Source organism: Lissotriton vulgaris, chromosome 3_1 (assembly GCF_964263255.1).
Source record: "Lissotriton vulgaris chromosome 3_1, aLisVul1.2, whole genome shotgun sequence".
Classification (NCBI taxonomy): domain Eukaryota; kingdom Metazoa; phylum Chordata; class Amphibia; order Caudata; family Salamandridae; genus Lissotriton; species Lissotriton vulgaris.
Window position 1 is genome coordinate 560,324,701 of NC_141689.1, and position 21,585 is coordinate 560,346,285.

General features: G+C 44.6%; 1 protein-coding gene across 4 annotated transcripts in view; it reads right to left on the reverse strand.

The window, feature by feature from the left end:
- SSBP2 (single stranded DNA binding protein 2) overlaps positions 1-12,272 on the reverse strand; it is an 836,850-nt gene extending 824,578 nt beyond the window's left edge. For 2 of the 4 annotated variants that reach the window (XM_086960847.1, XM_086960845.1), the window contains exon 1: positions 12,140-12,272. In XM_086960847.1, the coding sequence (XP_086816973.1) occupies positions 12,140-12,201 (62 nt within the window). In that variant the 5' untranslated portion in view covers positions 12,202-12,272. The remainder of the gene's footprint in view (positions 1-12,139) is intronic. The other 2 variants (XM_086960844.1, XM_086960842.1) reach the window with 1 other exon arrangement.
- Between the last annotated feature and the right edge of the window lie 9,313 nt (positions 12,273-21,585).

Sequence of the window (21,585 nt, forward strand, 5' to 3'; positions counted from 1 at the left end):
ATTTACCAAAAATATTCATTTTTGAAAATCAGTGTAACCAGTTTCAATAAGATTATGGGAAACATAAAAATAAACAAGCATTGCTAAAGCCAGTAGGTCTGAAATTGGTGGTCAGCTTTTTAGTTGTGGCAATGCGTGACTTGTTTTGGCATGGTTTATGTAAAACCTTATTGATGTGAGATGTGCCGGGCCCTCACCATTATAACAACATTGGCAAAAGCAAAAATTGTTTTTGGTCGGAAAAAAAGCACGCACTGCCACATTAGTTATTGGCGCTGAACAAAACTACTTTGTGTGCCGATATGCTCCTTGTGAAAGGTGCAGAATGCGGTCACTCACAGTGAAGCCAGCCGATACAGAGAGAGAGAGACAATTTTAATAAACACAAAAGGTCATGGTTAACACCAGACTAAATTAGTGGCCCAATTATTAAAGAGTCTCAAAAGTGCACCCTTGTTATATGTCCTTGAAATAAGTGCAGCTATATGGCTTTCGTAAATTCACAAGAATTTACAGTAGTAGGGCAAGAAATTGTACTCCTAGAAAATATTTGTAAACTGAATTTTAGCATGAGCAAATATGCATGTGTACATTTGCTCATGCGAAAACCTGATTGTTTGCAAGTTCATTTTCCCTCCAACCACTGTTTCCCCAACTCTGTAAGAAGGTTTACACTCCATTATCAGGAGTAAATTTCAAACATTTCTTAGTATGGGGAAATATTAGAGAAGAGTTTCTGAACACCCTTAAAACATGCAAGTTAGTAGGTTTGCACAGACTCAAAAGGGCATTCCAACCCTGGACCTATTGCTTACCACTACCTTCAGTCCCCGTTTGTAGATCTGCCGAAACATGGCAACATAAAGGGATTGCTAGAATTCAAATACTACTATGGTATGAGCCCTGGCATAATCCAAGAGGCTATATAAGAGCTCATATATGATGAGATTGCTGCCATAATTGGTCACCGAACTACATGGCACCAAAGGGACTAGTGGATTTTGTTACAGGACAAGTAGATTTATGAAGCAACCTGCCCCATGGACAAGTAGATATTTTAATAAATTCCACACCCCTGCTCCTGCATAAATGAAGGAAAAACACGTTTGTGCCTACCTATACCTGAATGTTAGACCAGTAACGTGAGGATATTCAAATACCAGAAAAACATAAAATGTATTGCACGAGTCTCCAATTAAGATGTCTACAATGAAAATGTCGGTGCATTAAAACTGATAATATTTAACATTCTGGCCAAATTGCCCACGTGAAGAATTGGTCTTTGAACAGATCCCAAATGCAGGTAGATAGAATGAGAACCTTGCCTCAGACTTCCTACCCTGCCAATTGCAACTCCACCTGTTATGCTGGTCCTCAAATTCCTTGAATTAATTTAGTTGGACTCTAATTGTGTAACTATTCACGGCACTGACTTCTCTTTTTTTAAATTTCTTTTTATTGATTTTCATCAAGAAAACATAGTACAACCATTCAATAAAAACAAAGGCCAGTACATTCCCGCATTCATCATCCACTTGCATACTTTTACAAATATTACATATAATTGAGGAGAAGAGTCAGCCAGGGCGTATGGGTCTTCAGGGTGCCTGTATGTGGGTCCTACCACGGTCACGATGTTGTTACAGTTAAATCGCTTTCCCAACTATTTGATGGTGGACATTAGTCACTGTTGCTCATGCAAAAAACGTGGAGGGGCTTGCTCAACAGAAAGAGGTGGCAATTGCAGACTTGTGTGAAGGAGATGGAACGTGGCAGCTTCATTTGTGGTGGAAACTGAGAATTGTAGGCAAATGCTGGAGCTGAATATTACCCGAAGTTCCTTGTTGTTGGGGCAGAATGCAAAGACTAATTACCTTTTCACCCCAGACCGTCAACAACTCAATGCTCATCCAGCAAGAGTAATAACAATGATTTTGGTGTAGGGCTGTAAATACCTTCTTTTGATAAAAAGACAATCTCTGAATGGGCACTATTCACAAGATCCAAGCTAAAGAAGATATACTATTGTCGCCGTCTCATTCAGAACCACGCAGTCTCAACAATCACAAATCACAGTCTTCGATTAAAAAAACCTCCGTTCGGAAAAGTGCACCTTGAAGTCCATTTGGACACCACCACTGCCATGCACACACAGACACCACCACTGCCATGCACCACATCACTCAGGGGCACCGCCACATCACTCAGGGGCACCGCCACATCACTCAGGGGCACCGCCACATCACTCAGGGGCACCGCCACATCACTCAGGGACACCACCACATCACTCAGGGACACCACCACATCACTCAGGGACACCGCCACATCACTCTGGGGACACCGCCACATCACTCTGGGAACACCGCCACATCACTCGGGAACACCGCCACATCACTCGGGAACACCGCCACATCACTCGGGGACACCACCACATCACTTGGGGACACCACCACTTCACTCGGGGACACCACCACATCACTCGGGGACACCACCACATCACTCGGGGACACCACCACATCACTCGGGGACACCACCACTTCACTCGGGGACACCACCACACCACTCTGGGTCACCACCACATCACTCAGGGGCACCACTCGTCACTCGGGGACACCACCACATCATTCGGGGGCATCACTCGGGGACACCACCACATCACTCGGGGACACGACCCACTTCACCCTTCCACCAACTCAATTACAATAACTTTTATTTAAGTATTAAAAAAATGAAAAGCCATTGTTATTTGTAATATCAATACATCTAAGTCATGTAAATACAACTCATACAACATAGGTGTCACATTTGCAAATGTTATAGCTATTGGCATTGTCATACACAATGCCAATAACTCAAACTTTAATGCTGCGAGACCTATTGCATTGCAAATGCTTGTTTTATAAACCAGTTATTTCTGGAATATGACCTTAACGTTTCCTAAATATTTGCTCAGAGCAATTGTTTTTGCGCAGACTGCAAAGAATGAAGGCAGAACTGTGGCTCTAGAATGATGGGATCACACACAGCAGCAAAACTTAATTATGACCTAAATAAGTGTTTCCCAGATTTGGCACTGAAGTACAAACCAGGAGAACAACTTTAAGATGCTGAAAAAAACGACTCCAAGACATCTAAAGTACAGACAGATGGAAGACCAAATTAACGGAAATGGGTAGGATTACATGTTCTGGTTTTCATTTCAAAAAGTTTCTTTCAAACATTGAAGAGGATGATGTATAGAGTTCGAGGATATCCCAAAGGGAGAAGGGGAAGTCCAAGGTAGGATCAGCTAGATACCAGAATCAGCCATAGCAAAAATGTTCACACCAGCACCACACTGCAGGAGGCCGCCATTAGAATGGGGTTCTTGGGCTTAGATGACTGGGTCTTGGCAACCCAACAAACTCTGAAAGCAACTCTCATTCTAAAGTTCACCAGGAAATTGCAGAGTGTTAAAATGGCCAAGTCCAGCCCTGATCCATGGGTACCGGAGAAAATTCACTTTTTGTATTACCTTATAAATTGAACAATTTCATGAACGTTAAATGATGTTCTAGCACATTTCCAATAGCCGAGAAAGACTGTGTGGTCTACTTTGTAGAGTGCCATTGGAATGTTGAGTAACAGTAAGATGGTGATGATTCTCTTCTGTCAAAAACAGAGGTATCAAAGAAAATTAGAAGTGTTTCCAAAACATGTCTTAGTCTTTCAACTGCAATTGGAGTCAAATACATTTTCTTTGTGTGAACAGCACCGAAAAGATTCAAGAGATTTTCAGCGGTGAAGAAAATTGCAATGGCATAACAGACGTCCAGCATTAAAAGGAAAAAGATCAGGTGTTACAATATTGGATGATGGTAGAACATTTGAGCACATTTAGCTCAGGTTCTTGCACCTGGAAGGCAATGACATGATGTTAGGGCTACGATTTTTGTGCAATCCTCAATAACTACATGAAGTGGAGGAGGATGTGTGGCTGTACGATGTGTAACATTTGATTTTGTGTTTTTTAGCTCGAGTAATAGTGAAAAAAGGGTCACATGTCAGTAGCTAGAATGTCAGTAGTGATCCTGAGAGGGCTAGCAATGACTGTGTAAGGAGAGAATGCTTTTCTAGTCTGCTCCAATTTCAATACAAATTACTCCGCTACGCTGTTAAGGCACTCTTAGAACAGCAGCATCTCTCAGAACTGCAATTTCATAATATTTCAAGATGATCACAAATAGAGCGCTTGACATTATTATGGTGTTGTCCTCTTAATACATTTTCAAAAGTTTACCCTATAGAGCTAGTATCCTTTCTAAATCATGTCACCCTTCTCCAGCAACAAGGTCCTCTCAGCTGATGTGCGCCCCAAAAAACAAAGTAATGGCTCTTGCTAGGACAACTTGTATTGATCTTGTTTCAGCTATTAACATATGCTTTCTCTTCCTCAGAAAACTTCACAGAATTTATTCTGGAACAAAAGACGATGTTCAATGGTACTCTAATCTCTTTAAAGTGTAAGCAGCTTTGTTGTTTCTCTTGAATCACTGTATGTTTGTTATTTTTACAGATTTAAGGAAGGGAAAGGACAAAACGTGAAGTGGTAGACAAATTAAGGACGGTCTCTGTGCTGCTGCATCTAAATTCCGATATATTGCACCCAACCTCTTGAAGTAGTACATCCCACTGATACAGCCCCTGCTATTATTTTACCGTAAACCTCTCTTACACAAAGACACTGCACACCCTACTATTGTATGGTGACCCTCAACAAGGAATCCTCACTACTGTATTTTGTCCCACTCACAATAACAAAAGTATTGTATTTCTGTGACCTACACATACATCTCCACTAGTTCTGTGTATAACAGTAATGGCATCAATACTGTTGTAATGTGATACAAAGTTCCACATTCTTTTCAGTGCTGTGACCACAGATTCCAATATCTGTAATGTTGACCACACAGCTGCTCAATGGTGGTGATCTACACTTGAAACACTGCTTTTTTAATACTGACCACATAGATTTACATGTGATTTGTAGTGATGGGATTCTGTATCATAAAGCACTCCTGGTGTGTAATCTTCCATACCTACACACACCTAATTCATTGTGACCAGTCACTCTGCCACCTGCTATTGTAGTGTGTGTACTTCATGTAGATGCTCTTCAACAGTTACATTAGGTCATTACCAGCAGTTATCAATGTATTTCAGCTCACATGCTATAACTACGCAGATGACATACAAATACTTCTTAGACTGGAAATCCCCAAAGACATTGGAAACTCAGAAATATTCAGTTGCCTTATGCCATTGATCAGTGGAGTCATCTAAATTTGAATGCGCCAAACCTGAAATACTCACATATGGCGACTGGAAACAATTGTGACCCACTCAGCGCCTGGCATGATCATCTGGAGCCAACACTTAAAGTATCCAAAGAAGTAAGAAATCTTGGCGTTATCATTATCAATGAATGTCCAAGTGGATAACTTGGTACGATCAAGCTTCATACTATGAAAACTCTGCTGCATATCTTTCCCCACCAAGGATTTTCACATAAGATCCAAGCTAGCTCTCTTCTCCTGTATGATTACACCAACGGCCTCTACCACGGATCATTTTTACTAACTATGAAAAGACTAAAATCCATCTGCATACTGGATGTTGACTATGCTTAACACGGACCTCAAAATGTTATGTAAGATTCTGGCAACTGGACTGGGTGAAGCTGTTCAGGATTTGATTCATTAGGACCAGTGTGGCTTCATGCAGGCGTGTGGTACTATGCATAATTTCTGCAGATTGACTCAAGCTCCATGCTGCTCTGGACAGAGAGGAAGAGATGGTGTTTGTCTCGCTAGACTTAGAAAAGGCATTTGATACAGTGGAGTGGGCTTTTCTAATGGCAGTACTAAGGGGTTTGGGGTTTGGCCCCAATTTCTGTGCCTGAATTTGGCTCTTATACACAGCACCTTTGATTCATGTGAAGATTGGGAACCAATTATCGGAACGCTGGACAGTGGGGAGGGACACTGGATAGGGTTGTCCCCTTTCGCCATTACTGTTGGTGATCAAGCTGTTTGCACTGTTGCTGCACACAGAGATGGCCCCTTAGGGCATTTGGGGGGGCATTGTGATCGTACATCAGCGCATTGTCCGCATAGAGTGTGAACGTGAGCTGGGAGAGTCAATCCCATTGTTGATGAGGAAACTGGAGGATTTTGGTGATGTCTCAGGGCTAAAACTTAATGTTCGCAAGTCACTGGTGTTCCCCCTGGGTGGGTTGATTGGTTGATTGGGAGGCAGCTGGTTGATTGGGAGGCAGCTACACCAAGTATCAATGGTGGGGCTCTGATGGGAAATGGAGGGCCCTCATCTTATCACTCATTTTTAACCCCTTGGCGCTGGGGGAGGAGGGGGGCCGGGCGGCGCCGCCATGCTCGTGAAGGAACCACTCCGCCACGAGCCACGGTCGCGCTGTGCTTGTGACGGAGTGGTTCCGTCATGGCCCCGCCCGCTCAATAAAACGGCAGCGCAGGCGCAGACTTTACGCCGCGAAGGCGGGTCGGCCGCGCGATGACGGAACCACTCCGTCACCAGCACAGCGTGTCCGTGGCTCGTGACAGAGAGGCTCCGTCAAGAGCACAGAAGGGGTTAAAGAGCCCTCAAGAGAGACCTGCAGCCGCGGCAGTACTTGGTGCGCAGCGCCTGAGAAAGGGACGCAGCAGTGCTCATTGCGGATGCGGACTGGGAGTTGGCATTCAACCATGTTCGTTCTGTGTTATGTAATAACAGATTTAAACTGCTGCATTTTTATTTCATACACAACACCTACATCACTCCATACAGCATTAACAAAATAGACCCCACAAGGAATGCTGCCTGCACACATTGCAGGTTGTTGGGCCACCTTCCTCCATTTAGCCTGGGAGTGCACTCCCGTCCAGTCTTACTGGACATTGGTGATACCTCGTATAGAGGTGACCACTGGAATTAGTGTTCCCTTGGCTCCACTAGCATATATTCTGGGGATAGGGTCCCGTCCTAGGGGCCGTAAAATACCCTTCAAGCTAACCCAGCTGGCAATACTGTTAGCCAAAAGATGGGTAGCAATAGGTGGGATGGGGGGTGAAGGCCTCGTTGTCATCTTATTGGCTGAAAGATCTGATGGAATGGAGGGCTGTGAAGGAACAGCATATGTGCCCATCACGTGCTGATGAAGGGGTAACAAGGCTATCCTACAATGGGCATAACTGTTGAGTATGTTTAGTGAGGATGGATAGCAACCTTCACAGAATTGGCTGGAGGAGGATGGTTGAAGGGCACTACAAAGGACTCTTTTTTTTTTACAATCTTATTTTGTTTTTTCTTTCCTATGGATTTTATGCCCACCAAGCGGGTATAGCAATGTGCCTGGGTGATATGGGGATTGTTGTCATGGTTCTCATTCCAGCTGTTTTGAGATTCCTTCGGATGTATGACTATTTTACATGTGTGATGTATACTTTATTGGATTGTATATGTTATCCCATCCGGATTTGCCAACCTGCACTGCATGTTGGTTGTTGGTGAAAAATCAATAAAATACAGTTAAAAAAAAAAATGAAAAGACAACAACGAATTCAGAACTCTGCTGCCAGACTGCTCCTATATGTAAAGCCACAAGTACACATCTCCGTTGCCTTGAGGGCCCTACATTGGTTACCGGATGCCAGAAGATATACCTTGTGGCTGCTTTTTATCACCCACAAAGCAATACATGGAACAGTACCACATTTAATTAGGTATAAAATCACTAAAAAGAACCTCCACTCCAGATTGGCACCCTGCCTCAAAACCCCTGTATACAAGAAATAAAACATGGGTGGTACATCTTTCTCTGTTCAAGCATCCAAACTATGGAATTCATTACCACCAAACATAAGATCTGCGGATAACTATCTTATCTTAAGAAGACTACTCAAGAGTAGGCTCTTTCCCACATGACCACCATACTATATTAATTTACACCGAGCAGAATAATTTTGGGGCATAGGTTCATGAATTAATTTATACTATTGAACCTGCAAGAGACACAGATTGATGAATTATAATTTTCCTAGGTTGGACATGGATTGCAATGTTTACACTTTGAGTTTACTGGATTTTTTAGAATTTTGTGAATGGTTTTTAAATGCTGAGTTGCACTTAAAAGTTTTATTTTACTGTACTTACAGATTCATTATTTAATGTTTACTATGGAGCCCGCAGAATGACGATCCGAAGAAGCGTTTAGTATCACAAGGATGTTGACAGCTTGGAAGTGCCTCCCCCCGCCATCATCCCTTCCTGTAACTCCATTGACTCGGGCAGCCAGCCAGCTAGCACACGGGCAGCCAGCCAGCTAGCACACGTGCAGCCTCACCTTTATGTTTGTTAGCAAAAACAGCTTGTTTTATTTACCACCATCTAAAAGCCTCGAAGCGCGCCAGGGCCCACTTCCAACACGCAACCAAGAACCTCTGGACAGCAGAGATCACGCCTTACATGACAAAATAATCCCATTTCTTACGACGTTTCTCCGCTGTGCCAGGGAGCAGGCTGACCGGCAGCCCTGGGAAACAGCAGACCTGCCCTCTGACGCCATCTCTGCCTCTCCTCCCTCCCTCTACCCCGAGGAGCTCAGAGGTCACATGCTCACACACGTTATTGCTCACCCCGGCCAGGCAGACGCAGGCTCGTCACCGGTAGCTTGCCAACACCATGGAACGCGCAGCGGCAGTGTGGCGTAGTAGGCGCTGGTAATCCACAACACAAACTCTTACTGTGTACCGTTACGCAGGTCCATACTATGTTGCACTAGACCAGTGGTTTCGAAATGTTTCGTGCCGAGCCACTCTTTAAATGTGTCTGAAACCGATGGGACTGATACAATTTTCTCACAATCCATATGGAAAATGTTAACTATTGTGAGTGGAATAAAATCTATTTAAAAAAAAAACCTGAGGGCTATATCCATCAAAAATGGTGCAAAAATAATATTGAACCTTCATTTTTTATTTTCCTCACAATAAATTCTGTTTAATTATTAATCACAGTACACAATCTTAACATTTATGAAGTGTTTGGGGTTTGCATTCTCCAAGAATGGATGACAATAGAGATGCCCAGAGTCTCCTTATATTGCAGTACCATAAAACAATTAACATTTGAAACAGGAGCTGGTGTACAAAAAGTTGCCAAAAACGTTTATAGGGGGTTTGTTTTAATACTTTGACAATGTTGAATAATATTGCCTTTCTTATCAAAATGTAGCACGTAAACGGATACTGGACCAGCCTCATACGCTTAGGGGGGCTATGTTAGCCTGTATTATCGCAGAGGATAACAAATGCAGTTTTGGTAGCTGGATACCAGCGCGGATTGCGGAGTGGATACAAGAACTGTGTCTAAGCTAAATATGTCAATAAAAAACAAAGTTAAACCTAAAAAAATTGATAAAGAGTTCGTTCCTTTGTGCCAATGGACATACATGTTGCTTTACATGCTAATAAAAAGGAATTGCTTTCCAGAGAAATGTACAAACTAAGACACGATCAGTTCTCTTTTTTGACTGAGCCTTGCACCCCTTAAAATACCTTTATATTCAAGGCTTTGGAGTGGCCTCATGTCACATGTGACACTAGAACCGTCGTGTCTCCGAAGTCAGCAGCTCGTTACATGCTGGGATGTGTTGTTTCACTTTTGCTATAAAAGCATGGACCACAGGTCCGACCATGCCAAGTGCTGGTGGCTAACAAACTGGGGCACGTTAAAGGTTGCACAAATTACTTTGGGGCTTAATAGAAGGCAAGTGGCCCCCAGATCGCAACCCTCTTCTCGTGCTGAAGACGCTGTTTTCCTGTCCTGTGAGACAGTGTTCTGGAGCCTTGCTTCCAGAGCGCTACAGAAAAACTAAATAACTTCTGAAAACATGGCATACTGATTATTGCAATTCACTACTAAAGATTTCTCAAGTGAACACAATTTCCGAGGGTTTAGTCCACACTTTCAATAGAAATAGTCATTGCTGTCTCCTCAAAATACTTATTCGGTCCAATACTTTATGATACTCAGGTTTGGATGAACAGTTTAATGTCAGTGAACCACTGTCACATTACTTTTAAGACTTCAGCCGAGCACTGAATGCATGGACTATCTGCTCAAGAAATGCAGCAGGCCAAAAATGTACATTTCAAAGGAATTTGGAAAAAATACACGAGTAAGCTTTTGGGAATGGTCTGTAATGAAAAGGAACGGGTCAAGCTTAAGTTTAAATAAATACGTTGGACGGTTGCCAGGTCAGATTGAGAAATTCCCAAAAGTCACTTCTCTGATGTGGAATTCAACATTTTAAAATCCATGTGAAAGAGAGGAATGTATTCTCCACAGCACACTGCATATCTTTTTAAGGGATTTCACTGGCAAAGCAGCAAAGAAGCAGTGGTATGCCAATTCTTAATATCTCTGTATAACTTTGTAATGCTTTCAAGTGTTACAAGCTAGGTTATATCTTCCATCTTTACTATACAGTATGTAGATGTTTAACAAAAATAGGAACACAAAAAGTTCACAAATTAGTGTATTCTTCATACCCTGTCACCACTGGGCCATCCAGCTGGCTATATCCACATACATCACATTAACAGAGAAAGCATCATAGATAATTTTAAAAAAACATCTAATGTTGCTACTTTTTCCTGCTTCAATAAAAAAGTAACCCACTTAATAATGTATAAAACATATGAAAAATACTCACATCATTATAAAGTACACATTTTTCAAGGTCAGTACACTGAAGGGGACGTTTTTGTAGATTCAAAGGAAGTGCCATGCCCAAGGACTCAAAAAGCCTCCATAGTCACATCTTCCCAGTTCCAGTCAAGAGCACAGAGTAAACCACAATTACTGACACACCTATCAACTGCTATTTAGTACCGATAGTTCGTTCATTATTGTTAACAAGACAAGTCTATATTTTTCTCGCTTTGCATTCTGGGACTTGTAATTCAGATTTTGTAATGGAATAAAGAGGGCAACAACTGCGAGAATGTACAATAAAAGCCTACGCCTTAACTGAATGAAGTAATCTCTCACGCACCTGGAAACTGTATGTACCTACTGTTCATTTCTTGAATTAACCCTTAGTGTCTTCAGTGCAGATTCTTGTCACAATGACAACACATTTTTACCAAAAATAAATGTTACAAAAGGAACATATCACAATTCTGCAATTAAATGCACGTAACATAACACACTGACACAAATAACATATTACCGAAATATTGGGCAACTTTAGCTGTCAGTACTGGACTGTACCTGTAGCATCCGGGATGAGTAGCAGAGCTGACAGAAGGAAGTGTGTCTGTAGGTGCCACAGATCTCACACTTCGGGTCAGCAGGGTCAGGGTAGAGTGAATAGGTCCCTAAAGTAAGAAAGAGCATGTGTCTGCCTGGACAGGATGCGTGAGAGCACAGTGAGAGAAAAGCAGCAGGGACCAGGCTGAAAAGCAGCAGGGACCAGAATCTCGACAGCATCAACATAGCATTAGCATCAAATAAATTAGCACAAGCAGTGGTACAAGAGACCGGAAGCTTTTGGGTCAGGGATACCGGTTACATCTACAAGTTCAAGTCACGAGTTAGAACACATGGCGGGAAAAATAAGCAGGATTATTGATATATGTGTCAGGAGAGAGAAAAGCCTGTCTGAAGCAGGTATCAGGTCTCAGTGGGTTAGGCGGAAATGGTCTGGTTAATGGTTATGACTGGAGGCGGAGCAGGGTCATGAAATGGCCAGGGTTCAAGCAGGGTCAGACTCAGAGCTGGCGCACTGACAGGACTCAGGAGGTTGGTCAGAACAGTAATGGAGTAGTGACAAGGCTGATACAGGGTCAAGGTTTTTGGTTCAACTGTTGATGCAGGGGCAGGCTGAAGCGGGGCAGCAGGGTAAATGTTGGGACAGTGGCAGTACGCGGACCGGGTTGCAGTAAGGTGCGCAGGTGAAGCTCAGTGTGCTACTGGTCTGCCAGCGCTGGTGCGCCGCACTGTCCGCACATTCCCCGCATCCCCTGGACACAGAATTAACAATGTCTGCACGCAGAGAGCCGCTCTCCCATTCTGCACTCACTTTTCGCGGGCCTGGCTGTCGGACGGCACGCCGCTGCTGGGACTCTTGCCTTTGCCGTACATGCTGCCAGAGCTCTGACTGTCACGCACCTGTCAACCGATCACAGCCAGCCCGGTACAACCCCTGTCACCATGGCGATAGGCCACCGCCTCCGTCCTTCTATTGGTCAGTGTATCTTCCGGGTCATCCCACCATCGACTTGACTGACAGGAGAGCCTCAGATGGGCTGGAAAGAAGCACAACAAGGAAGCCTCCTCCCCCTCGTCTGTACCCTTCCCTCCCCTTGAGCCCAGTCCCTCCCTGCCCTCTCTAGCTCCACTCCCTCAACGCAAGGGGGAGTTTGAAACTATCCTAGAAGGATTTTAAACAACTGGCTGTTCTGTGAGGAGGACGCCACCCCCTCAGCTTAGACGTGCTGCCTGCCAGGAGAGCGAAGGGTAAAGCCAGGGCCGGATCGTAGGCTGTTGTTATATAGCCATAAACCTATTGAGCGTTGCCCAGACAGCCCAGCAGGAGGTAGCTGGAAACCGCGGTGTCAGAAACAGGTTGCCTCACAGGGTCACTGGGCAGAACATTTTAAGTGGTACTGCATACGCATTTCATAGGTGCATCCAAAAACGAATATTTTCTAAAATCGAGGAAACACCTTATAAAAAGTGATGGGGCTAGGCTAAAATGTACCGGAGGCTGGCAATCAAACATTGACCTTCCAGTTTTTCAACCGTTACATATGAACAATGAGTGCGAATTTTATGTATTTGATATTATACTTTAATTAGATTAGATTAAACCTTTATTTCGACCACAACCGTGGCCATAATAGAGCAGTAGGAATACATCACATTACATGACAGGAATTTATCACATATCATTGTTCACAATAATTTAATAAAAAATGTATTCATTATAAAACTTCCTAGCAGAAACGTGCACTTCTTAAGAAATACGCCGCAAATCAATATACAGAAGAGAAAAAGGTGTGTGGGGTGGGGGGTCACCCCGCCTAATAAACACTTGCGTAAATGGACAGGTAAGGTGAAATGCTAATTTATTGCAAAATAAAATTATAATATCATGGCATGCCTATCCATTTTTAAAAACGACTCTACCTAAATATAAATACTGGATAAAAATAGCGCAAAATAGCAATCAATAGAACATTTGCTAACATTCGTGCCAAGAATTTTCAATTCTATTAAGGACAGGAGGCGAGGATTATGCTTTCTCAATTCCTTTACTGAAACAGCAGCCAATCAGCACAGTAAAGAAAAAACTCAGACTACATTACCCATAAACCCTGGGTAACCATAGAGTCCACATAAGTATAAATAAGGAGATAGAGGTTACAACTTCCTCTTTCTTTGTCAATAACAGTAAGTAAAAAGTTCAAACAGTAAGTCCCAGAGGCCAAAGTCGTGCAACGGAGAGGTCATCATCAGGCAGAAGAGACTGGAACTTCCCAGAGCCAAAGGAACAGCAAAAGACCAACCAACAGGATAAATTCTGAGCACATCTCATTTAAGGTCGGAGCCTGAAAGGAGTAAGAACAAAGCCGTAAAGACTATTCTCAAACGGAAAATAGAAACCACAACAGGGCGGGAAAACAGTATATGCACAAATAGAATCATGATGCAGCAGAAATGTACAAAAAAAAAAAAACAATTCATCAACATTAATGTACAAGGGTGGGATAATCCTCGCCTCCTGTCCTTAATAGAATTGAAAATTCTTGGCACGAATGTTAGCAAATTTTCTATTCTATGGCAGGACGGAGGCTCAGATTATGCTTTTTCAAAGCTTAGCCACCACAACAGATGCAACATCAACAATAGGCTTAAAATAAAAGGTCTTGAACACAGACTCAGATGACCAATCAGCAGCCTTCATGATGTCTTGAAGGCTGGCACCCATGGAAAAAGCTTTAGAAGCCATGGCTCCTCTAGCAGAATGAGCACCAAACAGAGAAGTGTCAATGCCCGCTTCCTGCATGAGCCAACGTAACCAACGTGCCAATGTTGCCGGAGTTACCGGCTTGAAAGGTTTCTGCAAAGCAATAAGCAATTGTCCCTGTAAATCATGCCTAAAAGGTGCAGTGCTTACCTCGAAATCTTTAATACACTGGACTACACACAATTGAGAGTTGTGGGGAAAAGAAGGGTAAGAAACGGAGGACGTATTACACCTAAGTGTAATACGTCCTTCGTTTCTTACCCTTCTTGAAATAACAAAGGTAACACCTTCAGGGGAGAAAAAACGACCAGCGAGATCCAAAGCACGCACATCAGATACTCTTTTGCAAGAGACCAAACACAAAAGCATAGTGAGCTTGGCTGAAAGTTGTTTGCGTGTCAAGAGAGAGTTAGAAGGCCAGGCTGACAGAAAACGCAAAACAACTGAGACATCCCAAAGGGCAACATATTTGGGACAAGGAGGTTTTACCATCCGGATGCCCCGTAACAATTTAGATATCAAGGGATGTTCTCCCGCTGGTTTACCATCAACAGGCACATGGCCTGCAGAAATTGCAGAACGAAAGTTATTAACTGTTCTGTAAGCTAGCCCAGAGGATGCTAGAGATGCCAGAAAATTAACGATTAAAGCGAGATCCGCTGAAACGGGATCCACCGACCGCTGTGAGCACCAATCACACCAGCGCTTCCAACTTGATGCATAACGCTTGTGTGTGTTGGGTGCCCAAGCCTCATTGATAAATCTGGTAGCGTCTCCCGATAAGCCTTGGACTTTCCAGCGTCCCCCGAAATTCTCCATGCTACCAGAAGGAGCTCGCCTGACAGCACCAGGGGGTGAGGATCGCGAAGAGGATCCAACAGCAGGTTCCACATGTGAGGAAGTAGAAACGGCGTCGAGCAGCTCATCTCCAGAAGAACTGGAAACCACGCTTGAGCCCTCCAAAGAGGGGTGATTAGAACAAGTTCCGACGAGAACAGGCGTGCTCGGGCCAGAACCCGGGGAATCATGAGGAACGGCGGAAAAGCATAGCACAGGTGATGAGGCCAGATTTGGAGAAATGCGTCAGTGGCCAGAGCCTCCGGATCCGGACGCCAGCTGTAGAATAGGCGAACTTGGGTGTTGAGACGGGAGACAAAGAGATCCAGATGACAAGTCCCCCAAAACCGGGACAGCTTGCGAAATACACGAGGATGAAGCCTCCAATCGCTGTAGTCTCTCAGGTCACGAGAGTTCCAGTCTGCGATCAGATTGCGAGAACCCGGCAGGTATTCTGCAATAATCGTGATCTTGCGCTCCAAACAAAGGTGCCAAAAATCCTTTGCAATCTCCGAGAGAAGCTTGGACCTGGTGCCCCCCAATTTGTTCACATAACGAACCGCAGAGACATTGTCCATTCGGAGAAGAATGCAACAATTAGTTTTCTGTGGGGTGAGACACTGAATCGCGAAGGAGCCCGCCAACAGCTCCAGGCAATTGATGTGCAGGGACAATTCCTCTGGAGACCAACGACCTCCTGTTGAAACCGAACCGCAACGGGCTCCCCAGCCCCAAAGGCTGGCATCGGACTCTATCACAACGTCGGGAGTCCTCCCAAACAGAGCACGGCCGTTCCACGATTCCATGTGATCCAACCACCACATCATCTCCGTCCGGGCATCCTCCGAAAGGAGGATGTGATCAGAATACCGAAGACCCTTCTGCAAGTGACGTATTTTGAGGCGCTGAAGAGCTCGATAATGCAGAGGGCCCGGAAAGATCGCCTGGATGGAAGACGATAAAAGACCTACAATCCTGGCCACTGACCTTAAAGAGACAGTCTGTTGGGCGAGAAACGACCTCAAGTCTCTCTTGATGGATCTTATTTTCTGACCTGGAAGAAGGAGTTGACAAGAGACAGAGTCTATTTGAAAGCCCAGGAAATCCATCGACTGAGATGGAGAAAAGTCGGACTTCAGGGGATTGATGAGAAAAACCAAAGATTGCAAAAGATCTATGGACCAGTGTAACTGAGATTGAAGAAGAACAGGGCATTGAGCCAAAAGGAGAATGTCGTCTAGATAGACTACAAGACGCACTCCGCGTGACCTCAAAGACTCCATCACCGGACGAAGGAGCTTTGTGAAGCACCACGGAGCGGAGGACAGGCCAAAAGGAAGAACCTTGTACTCGTACCAACTGTCCATCCATTGGAATTGAAGGTACCGACGATGAGGAGCATAAATCGGGACCGACAGATAAAGCATCTTTTAGGTCCAGACGAACCATCCAATCGCCTTCCTTAAGAAGGTCTCACAGAAGATGAATGCCCTCCATTTTGAAGTGGCGATAAACCATGCCGCCGTTGAATTCCTTCAAGTTGAGGACTAAACGAGACCCTCCCCCTTTTTTCTCCACGAGAAAAACATTGCTGACGAAACCCTGAGGATGAGGTGTCGTGAGAACGATGGCTTCTTTGGTCAAAAGAGAAGAGATTTCCGCGGAGATGAACTCCTGGTCTTGTCGGAAAAAACAAGGGGGCGAGGCCGAAGATTTTGGTGAGGGTGAGAGTAAAATTCTATTTTGTACCCTTGCACCGTCTCCAGTATCCAGGCATCATTTGAGATCAAACGCCAATTGTGCAGAAAAAATGGAATCCTGCCCCCAAAATTACAGTTGAAGCGAGAATCAAGCTCACCTGATGGGGAAGAATCCTGACGTCCTACTTGACTTCCGGAGTATCCACCTTTGCCAGATTGCCCTCTACTTCTCTTAGAGGGGTAGAAAGATGACTTGTTGGAGGAGTATTGTTGCTGTCCACCTCGTTGGGACTTGTTCCCACGCTGGGGATTATTGTCGGAACCACGGTCGGACGAACGTCCCCTTCGCCCGGCCGTGCCAAAAACCGGGCGGAATGCCCGTCTCAAATTTGATTGGGCCTTGTCAAGGCCGCTGAAGGTGTAAACAAAATTTGTAAGCTCCTTCAGAAATGGAGAGCCGAATAGTAAACCTTGGGCCAGAGGGCCCGACTCTGAGGAGGCCAAATCTGTAAGTCTTGGATCAAGTTTCATTAAGATGGAGCGACGGCGCTCAGTGGACAAGGCACAGTTGGCGTTTCCAAGCAAACAGACAGCCCGTTGAGACCATCCGACCAGCTCATCTGGGTCAATAAGGGTGCCAGACTCTTTGGCTTGACATCCCAAGTCCAGAATTTTTGTGAGTGGGCCCAAGAGATCTAAAAGTTTATCTTGGCACGTCCGCCAAGACCTATCCAAACTCTTGGTAGGGTCTTTAGAGTATTTTCTCATGTATGTGACCATAGTAGGATCAACATCAGGGGTGGATGCCAGCTTGTCTGCCAGATCAGGTCGTGGGCACTCGGAGCGCAAACGCGCTCTCACATCCTTGTCAAATGGATGACGGATGTGGGATTGTATGTATTGAGCCACCTCGGGGGAAGGCAACCAAGAAGAAGAGTGTGGGTGGATAATGTCAGAGGGGTTGAATGTTAACAATTGCGGAGAAGTAGGAGCATCAACATAATGTTCTTTCCGTGATTTCTTGGAGGGGGGAGGCTTAATAGGCTCGGAGGAAGAAGACGAGGATGTTCCCTCATCCGTATCGGAAGGAGGATCTGAACGAGTGGACACCTTGCGCTTCTTTGCAGAAGGAGCAGAAAGGGTTTTAGCAAGTTTTGCAAAATGGATGGTATGAGGATTTTTTGGCGACCTTTTGGAACGCCCAGAGGAAGGAGGCACCCATCCGTGTTGCGCAGCATAATCTGCAAGGTGTTTCTTCAGAGGCGCAATAGCTTGACAAAGCGCTTGACCCATAAAGTCATCAAATGAAGCAGAGGATTCCTCCTCCTCATAATATTCATAACCTTCCTCTTCGCAGTAATCTGCCATGGCGACAATGTCTGCCAATAAATGCCCAATGAAGGTCAAAGAAATTTAATAGCCAAAAGCCAATTATTTGGGGGAGTGGTACCCCTAGGGCAAGTCTTTAGGAATACAGGAAAAAACCCTGTGAAAAACAATTAAATGTGGAGGGAGCAGATTGCACCAGTAATAACAAATAAGTAATGCAATTTTTCCCACTCTAGGCAAAGCCTATGCAATATTTTACAACACCCCAACTCTGAACCTGTCAGAGGGCGTAAGGGAGCTCAAAAGGCAGCAAATTCTAACCAGCAGTCACTTCGGCAAAGCTGAGGCAAAGACGGCGTCTCTAACACACACGCCTGACAGGACGTGTAAACAAATCTGTTGCGCATGCACGAACAGCCGCTGCCAGATAGGAAGGGTGCGCGAGACACGCGCGTCCTTCCAGCTCCGCTCCCGCTCCACAAAAAGACCGAAATATGAAAATATTCAAGTCGGGAGGTGCCGCACATGCTCCCCAAACACCGGCACAGAAGGCGATAGACCAATTAAGTCGCGCCGCAAAGCGTCGCAAAAGCAGGCAGAAATGCGCACACAGCGTGTCAACAATGAATTCAAGAAGCAATTATGAAATAAACAAAGCGGTAAGCCAAATACGCATCAATAAATTAAAGAGTAATGCAAAAAGCACTTAACTGGCTGCGAAGCAGCAAAGAAATAGGAAGTTGTAACCTCTATCTCCTTATTTATACTTATGTGGACTCTAAGGTTACCCAGGGTTTATGGGTAATGTAGTCTGAGTTTTTTCTTTACTGTGCTGATTGGCTGCTGTTTCAGTAAAGGAATTGAGAAAGCATAATCGGAGCCTCCGTCCTGCCATAGAATTCCTTCTTTTGATGGCAGCTAAAAAAAAATACCTTGACAGAAATCGTGGGGGTCTCCAGAACTTGGAGGAACTCCAAAGCTACCTGGGACCAACGAATACCCAGCGTCCTAACAATAGGAAGTAAAAACCTTTTGCTGCGATCTTGATAAAAATTGCAGAAAAAACAAAGTGTAACAAATTTAGGAATGAAACTTCATCACATGAGCATACCAGAATATTGGCCACGTCATGATGGCTCCAGGGAAAATTCAAATGCCATTTTACAAAACCTAGACGGAAACGTGTTAATAGCATTCTATCCCAGGAGAAGTTCATCCACCCCAGATATGGGGCCATATCCTGGGTATTGTTCAGGGCTACGTACTCTGTGACAGTGGTTGTGGAGAACCCCTTCTCAGCTCAAGGTTATATCTATTTACTTTAAACACGGATTTAACCCAAGCCACATCTCGCTTGGTCAGTGTTTCTGGACTATGGAAAAACTGCTCCTCCCTCAGGTCCTCAAACATGGTTGTTAGAAGCGGGGGTCTCTAGTTGGCAGGGGTTTGCACCTCTGTCCAAGTAGGGGCCATTCATCCTAGTCAGGGTAAGGGAATTGTACTCCTAAAATAACTCCTGCTCACCCCCTTGAAAGTGTTGGCAGACTCTGCAACATTACCTTTCTCGTTGCGGCTGACATGATGGTGCGATCCGGTCGTGGAAACCATCTTGGTTGCGTTGCAAAATGTTAGCGGTGCAGGGTGCAGTCTCCTCTCGAAGCGGTGCAGGCGGCGGCTCGGTGATGATCGTCTAGATGGCATCAGTGAGACCAAGGCTTACTGTGCAGGGCGAAAGGGTGCTCAATGCAGTGCTTGCAGATTGGTGTGCAGGCGACAGAGCCGGTTAGCGGGAGCTGGCATCAGTTTGCCCAGACGACTGTGCGGGACGAGGCGGTGCGTCTTGAAACCTACGAGCTGTGCCCCCAGCCATGATGCCATCGCAGGTGTTGAAGTCAGCAGCAGCGATGGCGTCTCTGAGACCAGGATGGCGAAGTGAAGCAAGGTGGTGCAGAGTGCGGTGCCCACAGGTCACAGGGCAAGCAGAGGCTCGGTGGCGGCAGTATCGGTCCTCGTCGTCGGTGAGACCAGGGTTACGGTGCGAGAGGCGGATGGTGCAGTCTGCGGTGCCGTCAGGACATAGAGCCCGCGATGGAGTCGGTGACGGAGTCAGTTGCGTTTCCCTTCTCTGTGGCAGTTGAAACAGCGGTTACAGCAGTGGTACACAGAGGCTGGTGAAGTCTTTGCCGCCCCTGAGACTTCAGAACAAGAGGCAAGCTCTATTTTAGGTGCTTGGAGATACTCAATAAAGAAGTTGCAGAAAGTTCAGTCTAGTCCTTTCACTGCCCAAGGCAGAAGCAGCCACTGCAGGCCAACACAGCAAAGCACCCAGCAAAATGGTAGTTCCTCCTCACAGCTTCTCCAGCTCTTCTTCTTGGCAGTCTTCTTGGTCCAAAAAAGTTCTAAAGTTCTGGGGTCTGGGCCCCAATATTTATACCACAAAATCCTTTGTTATCTGGAGGCAGAGAGATTCTTTGCCCAGTCAGAACCAGTTCTGTCCTCTCTGGTGCAGCTTCCTGGTAGGAGGTAGAGACAGTAATGTCAGAGGCAGACCAGGCCTATTCAGGTAAAAGGAAATCTCTTCACATGTTTATTTGATTTAGTTCTCAACTGAGAACCACAAATATTTGATAGATGATATAAAGGTTTAAACAGTAAAATAATAAAAGTTTTCCTCCTAATACAAAGTTAAAAAGGATTAAAAAAATGTAAATATATTATAACATACACATTCAATTTAAATATATTATAACATACAAATTCATTTGGTAAAAACACCAAAGGAAATTTGCTCTGTATTCCAGAATTTTTATAAGAAATTATATAGTCAGGACAACGGTGAAGCAGATACAGCTGTAATTGAGGAATATTTAGAGTTTGCCTCACTAGACACGCTAACAAAGGAGGACAACAATTCCCTGGAGATTAACTTCACTTGAGAAGAAGTACAAAGAGTTTTTAATGATCTCCCGTCTGGGAAAGCAGTTGTACTTGATTTATTACCGCTAGAGTTTTATAAGAAGTTCTTTTTGATCTTAGAAGCAGATATTAAGAGACTGATGGTTCTCATACAAAACGGTGCTGACCCTCCGGGGTCCTGGGGAGAAGCTTCAATGGTGGTGTTTCTAAAAAAGAACAAAAGCTCTACGGATCCTGGTTCATATAGACCAATCAGCTTAATGAATAGTGATACTAAAGCCTATTCTAAAATTTTGTCAAATAGGCTGAGTTTGGTAGTTGGGAAGATAGTTTCTCCCTGGCAGCACGGGTTCATACCGGGAAGGAGTACTGCCGATCATATTAGAAGGGTGTTTGCGTTGCTGGACGGTACGACTGCCTCACAAGACCCTATGTCTTTAATATTGCTGGACGCTGAAAAGGCTTTCGATAGGGTCTCGTGGGGTTTTCTGTGGACAACAATGATCAAATGCAACTTCGGGAAAATATGTATAGGAGCATTAAAGGCCCTTAATAAAAACCAGAGTATTAGATTAAGAGTAGGGGGAGAATTGAGCGAGGTAATAAAAATCGAACGCGGGACTAGGCAAGGATGTCCTTGCTCGCCTCTACTCTTTGCTTGTTATATTGATCCATTTATTAGATACATGGAAAAAAATGAAAATTTCAGCCCAA